Source organism: Corvus brachyrhynchos, unplaced genomic scaffold (assembly GCF_000691975.1).
Source record: "Corvus brachyrhynchos isolate BGI_N302 unplaced genomic scaffold, ASM69197v1 scaffold19, whole genome shotgun sequence".
In the NCBI taxonomy this organism is placed as follows: Eukaryota; Metazoa; Chordata; class Aves; order Passeriformes; family Corvidae; genus Corvus; species Corvus brachyrhynchos.
In genome coordinates, this window is record NW_008246061.1 from 300,346 (window position 1) to 320,417 (window position 20,072).

The window sequence follows — 20,072 nt, forward strand, 5'->3', positions numbered from 1 at the left end:
GCCGCCGCAGCTGCGCGCCAGGCGCTTGGGCACGGCGGGGGACAGAGCCATGTGTGACGGGGACACTTAGCGCCATGCTGGCCCGGGGTGCGTCACGGCCGCTGCTCCTGGTGCCGAGGGGTCAGGAGCTTGCCAAGGATCAGTTTCTCCTGCGTCCCTGCTGTCCTGCGAGCCGTGCGCCGGCTGGGATAGGCAGCCCCGGCCTCGCTTTGTGAATTGAGCTTTGGCATAAATCCATCGAGTCCGGTACCCTGCGCTGCTTTTGGGAAGCAAGTAACTCGGTCCTTTCTGGAGCTCTGGTGTCCGGAGATGGGTGCGCGCACTGTTGTGTCCGTGTGTCCAGCAGACAGCCCCGGGGGACGACTTTCCAGGCAGAGGTTCTGACACAAGCGTTTCCCAAGTGGAACTGCAAAAAGCGTTGTTTAAAGCTCCGTCAGCAGGAGCCTCAGAAGGGACGGCATGGCTGTGAGCATGGACGATGACGTTCCCCTCATCCTCACCCTGGACGACAGCGGGAGCAGCACCTCAGCCCCTCTGGATGACCTGGAGCGGGAGGAGCTGCCTAACGAAAGTAAGAGCACTTTGTCATTCCCCGCCCGGTGTTTGTCTCTTTGGGGTGGCTGCTCTTCCCGGTGAAACTCCCAGAGCCGTCGCTCAGTGTCCCGGGGCTGCCTGATAAAACCAGGTCAGGAAGTTGCTTGTTGTGCTGCTTGTTGCTCACAGCTTCCTGTGACACCGCGGGCGCTAGACGGGTCTTACCCGTGTTGTTTCTAACACACAATTTTGGGGTTTCCCTGTAGTAACCTGTGACATTAAGCCCTTTCCTGTACGTTGTCCCAGAGTGTCTCCTTCCCTTGGCACTGTCCCACTGCAGTTATCTCATGTGGCACTCTCCTAGCACCATAAACATCTGCCCTTTGTGACTTTTGTTTTGCCCGTTTCTAGTTTACGTTCTGATTTTTGCGAGAAGGGAAGTGTTGATAAATCCCTTCCACATTTTTATTGTGTTCGTGTCAAAGAACCTGGAGTATTTTTAGACAACATATTCATGTTGGCCCCAGCTGTTTAGTGGGGCGTAGCCAGCCTGTGAGCACTGGGAGGGGGAAAACAACAGCCACCATAGCTCAGAAGCTTGGATGTCTCCTCAGTGTGTGTCTTCATTAAAGCCCTCACCCTGCAGCAGGTTGGATGTGGCCAGCAGATGTGTCTGAGCGTGTTCAGTTAGTTTCTGGTTGGTGTTACACCTCTCTGGATGTACCTGAGCAGTTTTGTCCAGCACATCCCTGTGACTTCCAGTTGACATTGCAGGTGCAGACACACTCAGGTCTTGTGATCCTGTTCCAGCCCTTGCTACCACAGGTTGCACATTTGGAACAAATGCATCATTTCCTGGCCAGGCATCCCTTTTTTTCCACATTAGGCCTCTGTGCCATACTGCCTCTGAGATTAGATTCCTCTTGCAATAAGATGGGTTCCCTTAATTTTCTCCTTCTTGACTTCCCAAGTCAGGAATTAGTTTCAGATAATCAAGATTCTTCCTCCCTCCTCCTCCTCTGCCACCCCACAATGCAGGTCCCTGACTAAATTGCCCAGTTGACTTTCTCTAAGCTCTCTTTTATCCTTGCTTCATCCCATCTGTTTGTCTTTTAAAGTTTAGCTCTCTATTTTTAAGTTAAATAGAAGAGAGATTTCTTCCTCGGTCCACGGGTGTATTTATAGGATTCCTTGTGACTAATTTTAATCACTCTTCCCTCTTTCATTCCCCCGCCTCCCATCCCTTCAAAGAAGAAGTTGGGTGAGGCTTAACAATTGCTTGAAGCCAGCACGACTGTGTTAAAGCACAGGCATGAGAATGAATGTATTAATAAATAAAATTTTCACATTGAAATACAGGGAAGTTGTTTAGGGACCAATTTTGTGCTTCTTAAAAGATTGCTGTGTGATTTTTGGGAACTCATTTCCTGGGATCCTTCAAATGAAATGTCTCTTATTTTGCCGTATGTTTTAATCACTGTTAAAGTTGGATTTGCTGCAGAAATATAAAGCTTATGCTGTGGAAGAGATAGGGAATGATACAGAGCCTTCTGAAGTCAGGGTGAGATGAAGGATTAGGAGGGGTAGGCTGGCATCAACAACTTGAAAGGCACGTTTATCTCTGGGAAGCGGGAAGCTTAAATCAGGGAGAGAGCATGCGGACACCAGCACTGGCAAAAGTAAGCTTGTTTAAAAACCAGGACGTGTGGTCTTCGCCTGCACAGAAAATCTGCTGTGAAATTTGTTGTATCTCGTGGAGGCTGTGAGGAATCAAGTATGTCCCCTCTGCTCTGCCTCTGCTTGGCTGCTGAGGACTGAAATGGCATTAGCAGAACTGTGTGATGTCACGTTTGCAGTCAGAAGCTTTTCTTTTCCAGGCAAAAAGAGTGTGTGAGAAGTCCTTGTCAGGGGAGAAAGAGCCTGCCAGGGTGATGATGAGGACACGGGGACAGGGAATGTCAGGAGGCTGTTTCCTTCTGGCTTTGTCTTCCCTTTGCCTAAACCCTCATAATTGAATATTCAGCCAGAATTTGGAGGAACAGCTCCCTTGTTACTGCGCCTGCCTATCATCAACTCCAAGGGATTCAATGGCAGGTTAAACACAAAACTTTTGCTGAAGTGTGTCCCCAGAACAGGCTGGGACTGTTTGCAGTGAAGGACCCACCATCCTCTTCCAGGTGACATTGAGGGAAAGACAAAGTGGCTGTAGCTACCCCTTGTTCAGTCACATGTTCGAGGTTGGTAATAATGAAGTCTCACTCTTGCTTTGTGTTTCTGTGTGCACAAACTCCTCTAAATTTTAGTCCGTTCTCCAGCCTGTCACAACCATGTCACTAAGTGCTGTGTGGCTCAGTGTATCAGCTCTCATGTTCTTTTAAGGAACTTCTTGTGCTTTTAAATTTTAAAAAAAACTATCCATGGTGTGGCTTTGTTCCAATCAGGTCTTTGGATAAATGAATTTTTAGTTTTGGATTCTTAGCATTGATTGCCTGGAACTGGAGACAAGTTTCTGGGTTGAAATAAGTAGAAACAGGGTTTTCTGAAAGCAAGCCTGTAGCAGATGTAAAAAGAAAGGACTGAAGTGCAGGAGTGAATTCCTTTCCAAACCTTGCAGGAGAGTCCTCTCCTGGGTAAGTGGGTGTCTTGGGGTTAGAATAAAAGAAAGCTAAAGGAGAAAATTGTGTGGAAAATTACATTCTTAAAGAAAATGTCCAGCTGCAAAAATTAATCTCCCAAATCCTCCAGCTCTTAAGCATTTAACGAGAGAAAATACTTGCATGGGGAGGAATACTAAACTCTGCCTTGCTTGGCTTGTGCTGGGATACAGGGAGCTCCCATGTGCAGCCCCCACAGAATCCTGCAAAGTTGACAAGAATTCAGACCACATCCAGAAAAATGTGGTTCCTGTGGTGCTGACGGTTTTCTGACTGCGCTGTGTAGGGGCTGGATAATTTTTCATTCTAGCTGCAGCAGCTGAAGGAGCCAGGGAGAAGCTATTGAATCACCTGAATCCACAGTAATGAATGTGAAGCTGCCCTTCCCTAGCACATCTTATCTGAGCATCTCCATGCAAACTCCAATTAAGCTCCCCAGCAGCTGCCTGAGGGGAGTGACTAACAGGAAACTGAATTTCTGTAGGAGGCAAGAAGGGAGATGTGAACCTGGCATGGCCTTTCCCAAAATCCTGCACTGACAGTGATGAGAACCTGCCAGGGTTTAGTGATTTCCCATCCCTCCTGAACTCCTGGGAAATGTTTGAATGGAGTTCTCAAAATATCTCCCGAGTGCAGTGTCTGTTTTCCATCTACAAAGGTAGCGTGGATAGCCTTGAAACTCTAGGACAGTGCCTCTCCTTGAGCTGATGGGAGCTATAAACAGTAAATGAGTGCACATTGATTTATCCTGTATTAGATCAGATACAAGACTCTCCTTTGCCTCCTGCATGGAAATTGCTGCAGCCTCAAGTAGAGTTTCAGTGTGTTCAGAGCAGAAAGTACAGCTCGGAGTGTTGTACAGGGAACAATGGGATATTGTCTGTTTTCCTACACAATGGGTAATGGCAAGGGAAAAGAAGTCATCTTTCAACTCTGGGCTTTTACAAGAAAGCAGCTGCATCTGCTATTGAGGTAAAAACTAATTATTAGGGAGGTGGGGGAGCAACTGCAACAACCAAGAGTGATGTTTTCTAGAAGGATTGCTGGAAAATGGGAAGTTATGATTTTGAGTGAGGTGCCTTTGCAATCTCACTTTCTTCTGCCTGAGAGGTGAATTGTCAGGAAAACCAGAGCCAGCCTGGCCTTTTGGAAAGGTGAATTATGTACACACATAATGTTCCCCTGTGCCTGGCACTGCTGGGAAGGAGCAGGTGGCTCAAAGAGTGTGAAGAAAATGAGATTTCTCTGTTGGTGAGGTTGGAGGGGCTGCTACAGGCATGCTTGGTGAGGAATGTGGGTAGGGGAAGCCCAGAGACTGCTGGTTGTGCCTGTAGAACAGTGTGTGGGGTGTGCTGGGCTTCCCAGAGGGCTGGAAGGGGCCCTCTGCCCTTGATTGGGACAGTTCCCTGACGGAATGTGGGATGGGGCTTTCAGCAAAGCTGTTCCTTTTGTAACTGGCTGGTGGAGACTCGTGGTGATTCTGAACACAGAATCTAATTACAGCATTAATGGATGTTGTAGACACCTAACTTGTCTTTTTTTTTTTTTTTAAATCCTTTACTAAGCCCCAGTTAGATACCTGCATATGGAACTGGCTTGGGATTTGGGGCAGTTAATGTTCTTTTGAGGCATGTGAATCACCTGGATTTTGATGTATTTGTTAACCAATGTGCAACCTGAAGTGACAGAAATCTCTTCTGTGTTGGATTTGGTTCCAGAACACGTTTGTATTGGCAGTGAGAGAATTAATTCTGTCCATGTACTCCACGGCTTCAGCCCATCTGGTCATGGAATCATCTCAGAGAATCCCTGAACGGTTTGTGTTGGAGGGGCCTTAAAACTCATCCTGTTCCATCCTCCTGCCATGGGGGAGATTTCCAGGTGTAAAACAATTCCCAAAGGGCTGGGGAAGCAGAGAATAAACACCTGATCTTTGGGAAAATGCTGCAACCACACAAACTCTTAGGACCTGTGCTTCTTGTGGAACCACTTGAACTGCTGTGGAAGCATTCTGGCTTTGCTACCTTTGGAGGAAAAGAGGCGTTTCAAATGTCAGCCACTTGGTAGATTTAATAAATCCTTCAGGATCTGTAGGTTTTGATCCTTGTGTGGAAGTAAGGATTTCCGAGGTGGCTGTTTGGACTGAGGCACTGGGTATGAAATGCTGTAGCTAATTAAGGTGAAGAAATGAAGGGGATGAGGGAACAAGCAACTGCTTGCAATGGACCTGGCAGATTCCAAGATTTCTGACAGCCAGGCTCTTAAACAGCCTTTTGGATTATCTGGTGGCTTTCTTGGATGCTATGCAGGATATTTTCTCACGTCATGGCCCCTAGTTCTACCAATTTGCCTTTAATTAGTTCCAGCAGCAGTGCTTCTGCTGCTGCCTTTAGAGGTGAAGCATGGCCAGAGCACAAGACTGGGATCTCATTTTGGGAAGCAGTCTGGTTCTGCTGCTGGAGCAGCTCCTCCTTGCACCTGGGGTAAGTCATTAATGCCAATCTCACCTGGAAATGCTGATTACACTGGTGTGGGAGTGGACAGGTAGGCTTCATTCTTTTTTATGAAGAGATGCTGTTTTGCATTCCTGTACATGATTCATTTTTCTTAATATGCACCTGCTTAAAATTTATAGAGAGAGGAATAGTTTCCAAAGCATGAGTGGTGGTTTTGTGGTGGATTGCTGTTTATGCCTCTGAAAGTCTCATTTCTCTGACCTAACAGCCTTGCATTCTGCAACTTCTGCCAGGGCTCCTCTAATCCTTTCCTGGCCTAGATGACTTATAATGAATGTTTTAAGCAAGCAAAGCGAAGCAAAACTGCCTCCGAGAGGAGCGAGGGGTGAAAATCTTGGAAAGGGAAACGAACACCCAAAACATAAGGAGATTATTGTTTTCTCCTTCAGTACAATTCGTTTCCCTGGGTGATGGGTTCTGTAAGCTCGGAGGAAGGAGGGAAATGCTGCCTTTTAGAAGATGTTGGGGATCTTTTGCTATGGTGTTAGAAATAGTGAAAAATGTGTTTCTGCTCTGAACTATCCTCTGGAGTCTCACTTGTCCTGAGAATTCAGGTTTTAAGGCAGGGCTGTGCTTAAATACTTGGGTAGAGTCGGTACCTTTCTTTCAGGAGAAGCAGCACTGTATTGTCCAAAACTGAAAAGCATTTGTGTGGAGACATTCTCACCATGGCTCTGTGAACATGGTGCCTGTAGAGGAAGAACCACAAGCACAGTAAAGTACCAGGAGGTATCAAGGGCTGCAGTTATTGTGGGTATTTTTTCCAAGCCTTCCTTGTTTTCTGAGCTCTGCAGGAGAGCGGTTTGCACAATGCACACATTGTGTGTCTCACAGTAGGATGCTCTGTCAAACAGAATCTCTGCACTGTTGACTTTCACGCAGTGAAAAAAAAAATTCCCAGTGATTTTTGTCTTGAATGCCCCATGCTGTTCAAATCTGAGTTGGTAACTGCGTCTACAAGGTGGAGAAGACTTGGGTTAGTGTTCCATTATCCTGGAGTCAAATGGTTCTTTCTCCTTTGTCATCTCCTGGAGCACTGGAGATGGAGATCATCTTGCACTGTAAATCAGGAGGGATGCTGCAGAGTGGGACAAGGAGTCTGGAAGCTCCTCACTCCCTTCCTGAAGATGGGAGTGATGACCTTGATGCTTTGAGGGAGGGAGCCCATGCCCTTTGTGTGTCTCTTCTCCAGCACAACTCCCATCTTTTTGGGGTGAAAGCAGAACAGGGTAGTCTTAAGTGTTTCCTCCCTGAGCTGATTGCTTTCATTGGAAAATGTGGGCTGAGGGCACGTGTCATGTCATCAGAGGGCCCTGGTTTTTTGAACAGGTGGTCCTGGAACTATAAAAGATGTTAAGGAGTTTGAAAGTGTTCGAGCTGCAATTTTAAATCGACAACTTTCCAGCTCTAACCGGTCACTCCTCAGCCACCACAGCTGACTTGGAAACATTTGGCTCAGGAAGCGGAACAACAGTTGGAAACAAATAGTGATTAGTTTTTTCATGGCTTCCCAGGGAACGCATCAGTTTGTTCGTTTCCCCCCTCATTTGTGGTTCCTGTGGATTTTTAAGGCACTGTAGATGCAGGATGTTCAGTTTAGCCAAGCCTGCATACTGGCAGATTAAAATGAGCAAAGGCTGAGCACGCTGAGTTCACTCATCATAACCAATATGATGCTTCTCAGAACTTCCTTTGCCCTTGGTATCTTCACCGAGGAATCCTGCCTGCTGCCGTCAGCCCCCCTGCGTTGAAATCCCATTTTACCCATTTGAATGCTGTAAGAAGTGCTGCATAAACTAAACAGGAGCATCTGTGAAGTGGTTAGAGTTGTTGTTGATTGCCTTTTCCTTATTGCCTTCAGGGGATTTAGGTTTGAATTTGCTGGAAGTAGAATTTATGAGCCAGAACGCTCCATTTCTGATCCTTAAGCTGGGAAAAGTGCAGTGAATTTGATCGGTCTTTTCTCTTGCCTCCCATGTCTCTGGCTTTTGATCTGGACCTCGCAGGGCTCTTCGTGTGTTTTCAACGTAATTGCTTTTTGCATGTGGAGAAGCAGCCTGGTTTTCACATGGCTGCTTGCTTTATGGGGAGCTGTAGGAGCAGCGTTAGGGTTTTGTCCATCTGCTTGCGGTGAGCAGTTCCGCAGGAAGCTCCTGCACCTGTGCTCCATCCGGGAGACAGGGAGGCGGGAAAGGCTGATCCATGGCAGCACCGTGGGCTTGCTGAAAGATCCTTAGGATGACAAGAGGGGATTGCTGTGGTTTGAATCATGCTGTGGGGGTTTGGAGCATCCAGCGCTGCTTTTACAATCACGATCTGGTGAGGTCTGCTTGGAACAAAAGGCTTTTCTTTTCTTGCTTATGTGTGGGGGAAGAAAATTTGGGATGTATCTCTCTGCACAGCCGTGTTAAACCCCCTGATTCTGTGGGGCTGGACATCTCAGCTACACTTTTGTTTCCTCCATAACAGGTGTGTGTCTGTATTGCCACCTGGGAATGCCTGTGTTTTATTCCAACTATAACTGTTCTGCAGAGAACACTTTCACTATCCCCCATGGATTTGGGAAAGTTTATGGCGCAAAAGCAAAGTGAATTTCCCTAGAATGCACAAATATGTTCCTGCTCTTCATTAACCGAATGAAGAAATGCCTGTAGAATTAAGGCTGAGTGATCAATCCTGCAAGTGGGAGCACTGAGGAAAATTTTGACATTTGGGTCAGCGGGGTGAAATGACCAAGTCAAAGCCCCTTCCTTTCAAATACAAGGCTGGTGGCCAGACCTTATCTCTAGTGGTTGCAAAGGAGAAGACTTAAACGTTGTAAATTTTCTATACTTTGAGGCAGCACAAATGCATAGAAAACAAAAATGTTAATGGAAGCTTTAGAGCTGTTGGAGAGGCAGCAAAAAGTCACAGTACTGGCATGCCTGGGCTGGCTAACGCGAAAGACTTACAGATCTGTAGATAAATATATATCAAATGAAGGAATAGCAACTGGGAGTGGAAAATCATGTCTAGGAATGTGGTCAGCAGAGTTAAAGGTGCTCTAAAGGACTTGAGAAATAAAAAAAACATATTAAATGATTCCAGCTTGTCAGAAGTTCCAGGTTTAACACTCCAATAGTGCTAAAGGGAAGCTCAAGAAATACTGAATGTATTCTATATTTGCTGAAAAGCCAGATGACACAGTCATTGTATGACCTATTCTTCTATTCCCACAGTAAATAGAGATTAAACAGCTGATTCTAAAGGTTGACATTTAAAAATTAGCAGATGACTTTTGATTTCTAAGGCTGCAGCTGAGGCAGTCTGTACACTGCCGTGAAGAGTGACTTTCTTCCAGCCCCAGAAGGTGTTTTGCACCAGGCAGGAGATTGCAGGACAGCCAGCCCAGATTTCCAGGCAAAATAATGGGAAACCAGCAGTAGTTCTTCTAAAATCTGGATTCAAAGGACAATTTTGTGTATTTGTAAGACTTTTGAAGTCAAAGTTGTCCATTTTCTGAAGATGTGGTTCTGTGTGAGGGCTGTAGGACTTGAAGTAAGGACCAGTTGAGGGAAAATCAGCTGTTTTGCAGTTGTCACGTTAATGGTTTAACTCCTTCCTTCCTCTCCAGCCAGTAAACAACCTCCAGTTCCTGCCAGCAGTGGTTTCCACCAAATGTGCAGAAGCCTTTTTTCCTAATGGAGAACAGTTCCACAGCACTTGAGGCTGGGGTTTTCCCTGCTCCTTTACATGTGTCTTCCCCTGAAGTTGGCAGCTTCTCTTTCCTGGCTGAAGGACGAGGCAGAGGAGATGCAGCAGTGTTGTATTTCAAAGGAATCAGTGTGTTGGAGTCGTGTTCTAACACGACAAAACACAATTACCTCCTTATTATTGCTGCACCACAACAAATAACTTTAATTGGTCTCAGCCTGTCATGGTAAGATGTTGAGAGTTTGTTATTTAACTTCTAAATTTATGTCGTTTTCCTGCTATCCCTCTCTCTTCAGGGAAAAAGGGTCAGTAAGGCATATAGCTTATTACTGCCTTCTTCATTCTAGTCCTGCTTTGGCAATGCTGGAGGTTTGTTACCCAAATTAATCCAGATTTCTCCCATAAGGGAAGCGCTTCCTCTCTGCTTCCCACTGCTAACTTTGTGACTTCCCTGGAGAGCTGCTGGTGGCTGGAGCTGGCAGTCAGTCCTGGAAGCACACTGCTCCCGTTAAAAAGGCCAGATTGCAGCTTAATCAAACATCTTTCCAAACTGCATCAGGGAAATCCAAAGGCTCTGCTTTGGAGAATTGAAATGAGGAACGTGCTCTTGAACTGCTGACATTGTGCTGTTACCAAAGCCAAAGCAGATCTTTAATGTGTTAAAAGCAGGAGGCACTGGTTTCCCTTTTTGGAACAAAAAGAGGAAATTCCTTCATGTAACAGGATATGTTAAAGAAATGCTATAGCTGAGGGTGTCTTATACTGTCTCTTTCTGTTACTTCCTCAAAAATTATGAATTAGAAATGTGTGTGTGTGTTATTTCACGTCTGGCCTCTCTCTCTGCCTTAGGCAGAGCTGTCTCTTTTATTTTTCCTTTTTTGGTTTGGTTCAGCAAAAACTTAACTGTTTCCAATTGTTTTTTCTATTCATTAGTTGTTCCATAGAGCCCCTCAATGACTCAGATATTTAATTCCAGTTATGGTATAATTTTATCTCAGTGTGTGTAAAGCCTTTGTTGCTGTGATACGATCGGACTGATGAGATTATGGAGCATATTGGCTGCTGAAAGGATGGATAATATGAGTTGTAGGTGATCCTTCTGTTGCGGCTTTGGCTTCTCCTTTTTGTGGTGTTGTGGTTCATTTGTTAAGATAAGAAATAAAGGGTATGAAACTGGCAGCAATTTGGCTTGACACAAGTGAGATTCTTCGTTCTAGCTTCCTGATGCAGCCCTTCCTTTTATGGGACTTTTACTGAATAAAAATGCTTTGGATTTGACTTTGCAGCTCTGTTAAGAAGCAGGAACTCCTGTGTTACACAGTTTTATATTGAAGGAGTGCCTGGTTCCAGCTCTCCCTGCGGTATTTCATGGACTCAGATGCAGGGGGATTTAATCCCACATCTGTCAGGAAGCAGCTTTGTGGAGCAGGGCTTAGACAGGGGGTGGTTTGCACCTGTCAGTTCATCTTCAGCCACTGAAGTCTTACTAACCTAATTATGGATCCCAAACATCCCAAAAAGGAGGGATCTGCCCCTCTGCCTCTTGCTGCTATGTATTCAGGAGTGAAAGTTGTCCCAGGATCAAATAGTTCCTGGCCAAAACTTGCCACATAATATTTCAAGAGGAAAAAAGCCCATAGTGACTCAGGGATGAGATCAGAGGAGAGCAGGTGTCCTGGGGAGAGGAGGCAGTGAACTGCACAGATGAGGATCTCCACCCAGCCAAGCTTGGCTGCTGTAGATGGGTAAAATTACCCTTGTCCTTATTTTCCTGGAAGTCTTTAATTTTTTTTTTTTTTTTTTTTTTTATTCTTCCTTACGAATGTCTCTGTCCCCAGCAGGGTGGTGCAGGAAGTGAATATCCAAGTGAATCATCATGGCTCTTCTCCCAAGCTGCAGAGCAAAGGGTTAATTGGCTCTGCCTCACTCAGAGCAAGTGCTAGATGGGCCAGGGCTTCTGCTGGGACTAAACTATTTCCTACCATGCTTTAGCTCTTCTGGCATCGTGTTCAGCTTGTGCACCAGGGGTTTTACATGTGTGCAGTGCAGATGTTAGCGATGATACAGTGGTCCCCTAATTAAAGAATGCTGGGCTTAAGCTGTCTTCCATATAAGAAACTCAGCGGCACGACTGAGAAGAGGCAATGATATATAAAATGTGACTTACCATGCTGAGGGACATCTGCTCCTCCTTCACGAGGATTCAGCTCCCTGTGGTGATGAAGGCATGATGTGAGCTCGTGTTGATGCTGTAGGAACTCGCTTGATCCTCGAGTCAAGGCGAGGACGGTCAGCTCAAGTTGCCTTTTGCCACTAACAGGAAGTGGCAACGTTCATATTTTTTTTTAAAACTTTCCTGTGTTAATAGGAAGCTGAAGTGACTTTATTTGTTGATCTTCACGGCAAGTGAGTGCTGTGAGAATACAGTAAGACAAAGAGTCCCAGGCCTTTGCATATGTTTCTGCTGTGCCACTGTCTCTAAGGAAGAGCATGACTCAGTTACGCTGGCTTGAAATATTCCGAAGTAGATTATTTCTCTTGCAGCAGAAGGGCTTGGCACTGCTCTCTGTTGGAGATGCCCTTTTTTCCTAGGCAACAAACTGACAGCAAATTGTTTAGACTTCCCCATGGCTGTTCTATTCCTTCCCACAACGTCCCCTGAAACAGGACAGGCACTAAGACTTTTGGGCCGCAAAGATCAGTCCTGCGATGCTCCCATTGGCACGGCGCTGAACTGGCAATCAGGCAGCAAAGGCAGTGATTTCCCTGTCTGTCTCTCTCACCTCTGAGATGTGTGGCCAAGTGCCAGACCAGCTGTGCTTTCCAGGCAGCTTCCAGCTTTTTTTCTCCCGGGTAGGTGAGCCTGGCCTTGAAGAGACAAGCGCATGTGTGTTCATGCCTCAGTGCTTGGAAGGAGCAGTTTCTTATCAGCCTTCTTGGAGGAGGGAGAGAAGACTAATCCTCTGGAGGTGAAGCTACATGGCACGTGAGCCCTTGGAAGGGAAAATGCCATCACTGGTGCTGGGACAACTCCAATACTTGACTGAAATCTTGGCTTTGGGACTGAAGATGACTGCACAGCTTGTGTTGGGGAAGGGTAGGCATCTACTTTGTTTCCATGTTTTTTCATGGATTTACACCTTCTGTAGTGAGTGTTCCATGTGGTTCAGCTGATGAGGGCTTTCCAGGAGAGAGGAGTGCCTCTGGAGTGCTGTCCTTCTCCTTCTCCTTCTCCTTGTCCATCCTCACCACAGCCTCAGGGAGCAGCACTGTTGAGAGAGCCAGAAACCTCAGCCAGCATGGGGATCCTGCACTGGGACAGCTCTTGGATGTGAGCTCAGGAGATCCAGGAACACCAAGAGAACCTTTGACCTGCTGCGATCTGCTTTCTTCCATGGGCTCATGCTCAGTGCTGTGGCATGCCTGGTTATGTTTGCGTTAAACTGGAAGCTTGGGCTCTGTGGCTGAGTTTGGGAATTACAGATACAGTGAAGATGGAGGGTGTAAGAAACGGAGGGGTTGTGGCCGTGAGGAGTGCAAAGCCTGAAAAACAATGGCTCCAATTGAACGGTAGAATGGTAAAATCATGGAATGCTTTGGATTGGAAGGAACGGACGCATTCCACTAGAACAGGTTGCTCCAAGCCCCATCCAGCCTTGAGCACTTGAACACACTGGTGACTCGAGCTGCCCAGACCATGTGCCCTGGACAGTTTGACCTTTCCCAAATGCAGGAGGTGATGCCTTCCTTCCTCTTCCCTCTTGCTGCTCTGTTTGGTGAATCGGGGACCTTGCAAGGCCACGTGAATGAAGGTGTGTCCTGTCTCCGAAGCTGTGTGTCCTTGGCATTTCTTTTTTTTGCCTGTCAAGAGAAATATTACTCACACATGGAGCTCAGTGGAGCAACTTGCATATTGCATCTTACATTGACTCCACACGTGATGTGTGAACAGTTTGAATGACAGAATAAGGATATTTTTGCTGATTTAAGTCACTCCTGCCTTCACATGTTCTGCAGTGTTCTGTCATCACAGGTGTACTTGCTAAAACAGCAGTATCTGGGCAGGATGGCAACTAGCACCCAAACCATCCTTAACCATTTAGGAGAAAGCCCTGGTAAGTCCAGTAAAGGCTTTGGAGTCAGTCAGTGAGCCAGTTAGGGAATCTCAGTCTGTTTCAGTGCAAGGCTATAAAAAGTGTGTGCTATCTGGAAAGCAGAACATCTGGCAAACACGCTAATGAGAGCCAGACTGGGAGAGCTCCGAGGCAAATGGAAGAGCTACCCTGTAGAGTTGGTTTATAACTCTTTGAATTTGTAGGAGGTTACTAGTTTGTTGGAATTTTTTTAAAAATAGTATTTATTTAAAGAAGTGCAGGCACCAAAAGCCACGGAATTCCAGAGTGACTTCGGTTTGATACATAATAGCTGGCTGGGAAGGATGATTTATCCCAGACTCCCCTGGATGTGTTTTCTGTCCCTTATTCCCCTCTCAGCTCTGCCCTGGAGATCCCCCATGGCTGCATGAGCTCCTCCGAATGAGAGGAGTTTGTTTGCTCTCCGCCCATGGAGAGTTTTCCCTTCCCCTAAGCAGGGAATTTGTTTTGCAGAGGGAGAGGTTTGGGCACTGGAAAGTTTATGCTCCTTCTCTTTCTTCCTTGTTTTTTTGTTTTTTATTGTAATGATGACATATGGAAACTATTTACACAGGAGCATGCTCCGCTGCACTGAATGGAAATGCTGGAGTCCCGGCAGTCTCGTTCCGGATGCCTTGTGTAAGCAGCCAGCTGGTTTTGCTTTTCCTTTTTCCCCCCCTGCCTCTTTTCTTTTTTTCCCTCCCTCCCTCCCTCCCTCTCTCTCTTTTCAGGGAATGACTGGGATAAGTTACACAAGTGTAAAGAAGGAAGCTTTGCCATCTGTGACCAGCTCAGATCGCTTCCTTTGTCATGCCCCTTGCACTGTGAACTTCATGAAATACCTCTTTCCTTTTTGTGCTGGAGATTCCTTGCTGTGCCTACTCAGCACTTTGACTCCTTTCCCGTTAGCTGATCGTGCTTGCTGGTGAGCAAGTTGTGCTAAATGCCAAAATACGAGAGCGCAGCACACGAATCCCCGCTTCGCCACCACGCTTGTGCCTGGCAGCTCTTCGTCCCGCAGCCAAACCTTCCAAAATCTCACCCTCGGAAACACCCAAGGAAAGGATCTCACTGAGGTCTGAGCCACCTTCCTCTGAGGGGAGGGGAGAAACTGTTCAGTTCTGCAGCCAGCAGAGCAGAGTCTTTTGTGCGGAGCTTTCCCTTGAGGAAGCTGCGAAATCGAGGATCAGCTTTCGGAAGGCAGGGAGGAACTTCAGCTGTGCCCGGCTGCGAGCACCAGCGGCTGCCATGCAGTGGAGAGAGCTGCCTGCCATCTACTTCGAGGATTCCGGGAGCCCTGTGGAGAGATCCTCCTATCTCATTGAGCTCCATACTGATGGTAAACGCCGTCGGGGATGTTGTGCAGCACGAGCGGAGCCGAGCTTGCATTAGTCTGTGTCATTGTTATCATGGGAGCAGCTGAGGAAATTAGCTCGCTGGAGGGCTGCCAAGCACACAGTCAGAGGGCTGCTCTTCAAATTTATTATTATTTTTATTATTATTTATGACCCAGATGATGCTGTTGCCTCAGGGATGCTAGATCAACCTTCTGGTACCTGATGGGGAAGAAGCTGATCCACAAAATGCAGCTCCCCACTGGAACACGTCAGTGCTTTTTCTGTTGTCTGTGCCTGGTTTAGACAGCAGGGAAGCATCTTGATTTCTAGACCTGTTTTTTGGTTCTGATTTGCATCTCTGAGTGCTGTTTTGTATTTGCAGATGTGGTCTCAGAGCTGGGACAACTCTTCTGTTTCCAGCTTCTGTGGGAAGCACAGAGCAGGGTCCTGGTCCTGGGTTTTTGCTGGGGTGTGTCTTTTCCCAGTGTCGATCCTTTCCCGAGAGGTTAATTTTTGTAAAAGAGCTGCTTCAGGGTTAAAGGTGATTTTGGCATCTTGTGACAGGGTCCAGTGTGTTGGTGTTTAGGTTCGTGCTACAAACCTCTGCTGTTTTGGCCACAGTGTGTTTTGATGCTCTTAAATTTTGTATATTCTGTAACGTAAAGTCCAGGTTCTGATGAAGGCGTGCTCTTCCTATAACTGTTAAGCATTAAATGTGAAAAGGTTTTGCTCTCAGGCTGCAGTTTGAGGGAGTCTGTCATTTTGAGACACATCCCCAGCAAAAGCTTCATCAATAATAACGTTTAAGAACTTTTTAGAGCTCGCAATGTAACGCTTCTGATTTTTGCATATGGCTGTCATCTCTTAGTTTAAAAGCAGACAAACCAGAAGGCTGCCATTCCAGCTCCGTGGATAAATAAAAACTCCATCATTGAGTTTTTTTCAAGAACTGTGCTAAATTGAGGGGTGTGGGGGAGGAACCGGCCTCATTCAAACATTTGTCCAGATTTTGAGTGGTATTTTAAGGGGTGTGGGGGAAGCAAGGAAGAGGAAAAGGCTTCGTGCTGCAGAATGCTCAGCAACCTGAGCGTGCAATCTGGAAGATCTTCACAAACCCCAGAGAAATGCTATCTTAATTTGATTTGGGGGTGGAAGAGGCAGCTGTGGCTGTGCACTGGTGAAGAGGTTCTGATTTCTTCCCACTCCCTGCCTCTGCCAGGAGCACATGGTGCCATTTCTCCTGGCGGGTGCAGAGATTTTGGCATGGACTCTCTCTCCACTCCAGAGGGTGTTCTGGAGAGACTGAATCAGTAATTCATCGAGGATTATTTTGTCACAGCAAATCTTCAGCAGGCTGTCATGAGAGGGGAAAAGAACCTCACAGTGATTTTTGCCCACTCTCAAATAACAACTTCTAACACAGAGAGAACAAGCTGCCACACCACAGCTCCTGTGCTTATAAAAAGGGGGAAAATCAGCACTTCTGTGCTGGCAAGCTCCATTTTACATGTACCCACTTCGGGAACATGAGGCACTGGAGGAGGGAAGTCTCCTCTGAGAGCAGGAACAACCATGTGGTGTGGGAAATGTTTGAAACTCTGGAGAACTGAGAGTGTGGCTAGGTCCACCGCAGGCCCTAAGCAGGTGTCACTGCTTTGGGGTCTCTGCTTAGTATTCTTTGTCAAAGGTAAAATAAAACCCTCAGACCCAGAAGAAGAAACCAAGTGACATTCCCTTTTTGTACAGTAATTGTCTTCTTGCATAGTTTTCATCTGTCTTAATAGCAGTGAGGCTGCAGAATGCAAAAATGGCAATTATTTTGGAGTTTATATACATGCCCTGTATGTCCCATGGGAAGGGCGCTGTGTGCGTGTAGCTCTGCTTGGAAGTTGCTTTTTGCAACTGAATTGTTGTGGGGTTTTTTCAAACAAAATCTTTATTTACCAAATCTGGCTCAAATGTTCAGTATGGCATTGTTCTGTAGTTCTTTGCTGGTGAGAAGGACTGGCGCTCAGAAATTTCAGAATTAATCTGTGGAGTGTGAACAGCAAATTCATCTTGTGGTTTGTTTGCATCAGAGGGGTGCTGGTACTTCTCAGCACCTCAGAGTGGTGTGAGGATGTGTTGTTTAATGGCTCTGAAGTGCTGTGAAAAGTGGGGCTTTCTACTAAAAGTACTGACAGCTTCTCTCCTCACACTGGTGCCCCTTTGCAGGGGCAGTGCCTACCCATCCTTCCATAGCCTCTGCTCCACAGACATGTGCAAAAGCTTCTTGCTCTTTCTGCAAACCCTCTTTTCTTCGGTGGGCTGGACATCCTCGGAGGCTGGTGGCTGTTACCTGCCTGGTTGTAGTTTGTGATGTTGATAGCAAGCTTCAGGCATGACAGCACACACCTCCTGAGCCAGGAGACCTGCGTGCTGGATTGAATAGGAAGCTGTCTCTTTTGATGATCTTCCAGGAACGTTCCCGTGTGGAAGTGCTGGGTTTGAGTGTCTCTTTAAAGCTCCTACCTGCGAAGAGTCAATTTGTCAGTGTACAAGCTGCCACTTTCCTGGCTACTCTGTCACCTCCTGATGTCTGTCTGTGATCCCAGAGCCTTCTGGTCCATCCCAGCTTCCCTAATTGTCAATCCCTGTTTCTCTGATGCAGATGGAGGCAGCTACGACGTTGTCAACGATGCCTCCAGCCCCGCGGCTGGGGAGTGCTGCACCCAGCAGAGCTCTGCGCGGCACAACTGGGAAATGAACTACCAAGAGGCAGCCATCTACCTCCAGGTGATCTCTGCTGGATCGTGGGCAGAATGGTCTGCAGGAACTATGGTGCTTCTTGGTTGTGGGAAACAGCTTCCATTTTGAGGCTGAAAATTCTGTGCTTTGCCAAGGATTCTGCTTCAGGAGTGGGGTGATGCTGGAGGCACCTCCAGATGGGCTCTGGAAGTCATTTGGAGCAGCTGACTAACAAAATACCCACCCTCTCCCCTTTCTGCCAGTGTCAAGGACTGTAATGGTTGGGGGATTCAGCACATGTTCAGTTCTGCCACCTTGGCATGGAGATCTTTGTAGCTGATCATAGATGGTCATTTCACCTCTCCAGTCGCTGCAGGGGGAATGGTCAATGCGCTCCTGGGGACATGTCCTGTTCTGGAAGTGCTGGTCCCAATCCTGCCTTGGCCATGGGGTGGGTGGGTGGCCCAGTTAGTGTCAGTCAAGTCCTGCAGGTCATGTGAGGTATGAGAGAAGGCAGAGGTCTTGATTTCTACAGGAAGAAAGGGTGCTGGGATTAGGATCAGCCCAGGAGCGAAATTTATAATATTTAAAACAACAAAAAATCAAACCCCACCTATGCTCCAGTTATCAGAAATACCATCCTTACTGCAGCAAAGGGTTTTTTTGAGGTTGCTGTACATCTGGTGTGAGGAATTAGCCACCAAAACTGAGCTTCTCCCAGAGCTGTCCAGCCTGAAAGGGTTGCTGGTTCCATTACTGTCTGTCCTTCCTTCTCTTTGTTCCCTTTCAAAGCTCTGAGGTGCTTTGGACCCGGTTTGGGGTTTTTTTTTGTTTAAGCCACTGCAAGGTGACAGAAACTATTTGTTCCTCCCTGCTCTGACCCCACAGGACTGAGAAATCTCACTTTTCAGATATTTTAAAACAGTGTGGGCTGGACCTTGGCAGCACTTGAGCTCTGTGCTGTGATGGAGCAGACCTGACAGTGGCAGGGTGGCTCCAGCCTCCCTCCCAGGCTTTTGTTTAAACTCCTGATTATTGGAGCAGTTCTGCAAAGGGTCATTGAGCTGCTGCAGCTCTGATGGTAATGGGCACAGCAGGCCTGGCCCTTCGGATTGGGGTGATTCCTGCTTCTGCCTTGACCAATGGCCACGATGACACTGTCCTTGAAATGAGGTAGAATCACTTAAAGAGTGTCCTGTGAGCAGTAGCTGCAGGCAAGTGTTGGGTCTGGATAAGAGGGCTTTGCTGTCCAGCCACGTTTGGAATTGCTGGGCTCCCCAGAGGCAGGATTTAGCCTGTTTGTCATTCTGGAAGTGTGTCCTGCCAGGCATGGATGGGAATGACCCTGCTGATCTCAGCCTGGGCTCTCTGCAGGGCTGGCTCTGCCCGGCTCCAGCCTGGCTCTCTGACCCGGCAGTGTTTGTTCTGAAACTCAGTGTGAGCTGGAGCAAATGAGAAATATTGGAAACCCTCTCCTGAGCAAGTCTAGAGAATGCTTCACTTCCTAAAGGAGAGTTGCCTGACCTCGTTATCCATTTGCAATCACAGTTACTCTGCTTTGATAGTAATAGCTTGGCTGTCCTTACAGTAATTGCCTGCATGGAAAGATGTAATTTAAATAAAACCTCACTACTTCTTATGCATCCATGTGGCTCTGCTGGGGAAAAGTGATCTCTTATGACAGTTCCCAAGAGGCAGCAAGTTTCCTGTGAGTGACAAAAGCTCCCTTGCCAAAACTGTTGACTGAAGAAAGAGGAGAAGCTATTGGGTGGTTGTGCATGAAAACCCTCTAAAATCTCCCCAAACTAAGTTTCATCCGAGGGGTAAAAATAGTCACGATATAGCTGTTTGAAAATCAATTGTAGGCAAAGTGTTAAGATGGAGTATCTGACCTTTTAATGTTAATTAAACTTTCTAGTTAAGAGGGAATGACAAATCAGCATAGAGACTTGTTAATTTTTCATGGAGTCTGTCTTACATTCCTGAAGCAGAAAACACTGTGTGTGCTCCAGTGTTTTCTCCCAGACATTTTGCAAGGCCAAGATAAGGAGGAACAACTGTCAGCCAGGTGCCCTGGAGCTTATCTGGGTGTTTTCGTGTTCTGTCCTGGAAAAGTTTAATCAAATAAGTCTGTAAACATGTGGAAGTAGTTGCAAGTAAATGAAGTGCTGTGTTTATGTTGGGATGTTGGCTGAAGTTTTTTGCCTGCCTTTATAAACTCTCCCAGCTCTCTGCCTCATTGTGAAGAGGCTCAGGGGTTTCTGAAGCAGGAGTTAGTGGATATTAAAAAGTTTCATTACTGAAATGTGCTTATGAACAGGAGGGGATGTCCCGTGTGTGTAGAGTCCATTCCTCAATAAACAACAGGCTGTAAATGGGAATAGTCTGTTGGGAATTGTATCTAATCCCTATAAAAGTCTGCATTCTTCACTTAGAGGATTAAGAGTCACTAATGCTGTTCTCTCCTTTATTCCTGCT

At 46.7% G+C, this 20,072-nt stretch overlaps 1 protein-coding gene across 2 annotated transcripts in view; it reads left to right on the forward strand.

The window, feature by feature from the left end:
* The first annotated feature begins 6 nt into the window (after nucleotides 1–6).
* Nucleotides 7–20,072, forward strand: part of TPCN1 (two pore segment channel 1) — a 43,122-nt gene continuing 23,056 nt past the window's right edge. The window contains exons 1-2 of one of the 2 annotated variants that reach the window (XM_008642907.2): nucleotides 7–571; nucleotides 17,518–17,642. In XM_008642907.2, the coding sequence (XP_008641129.1) occupies nucleotides 460–571; nucleotides 17,518–17,642 (237 nt within the window). In that variant the 5' untranslated portion in view covers nucleotides 7–459. Of the gene's footprint in view, nucleotides 572–14,324; nucleotides 14,870–17,517; nucleotides 17,643–20,072 lie in introns of those variants that run through there. The other variant, XM_008642908.2, reaches the window with a different exon arrangement.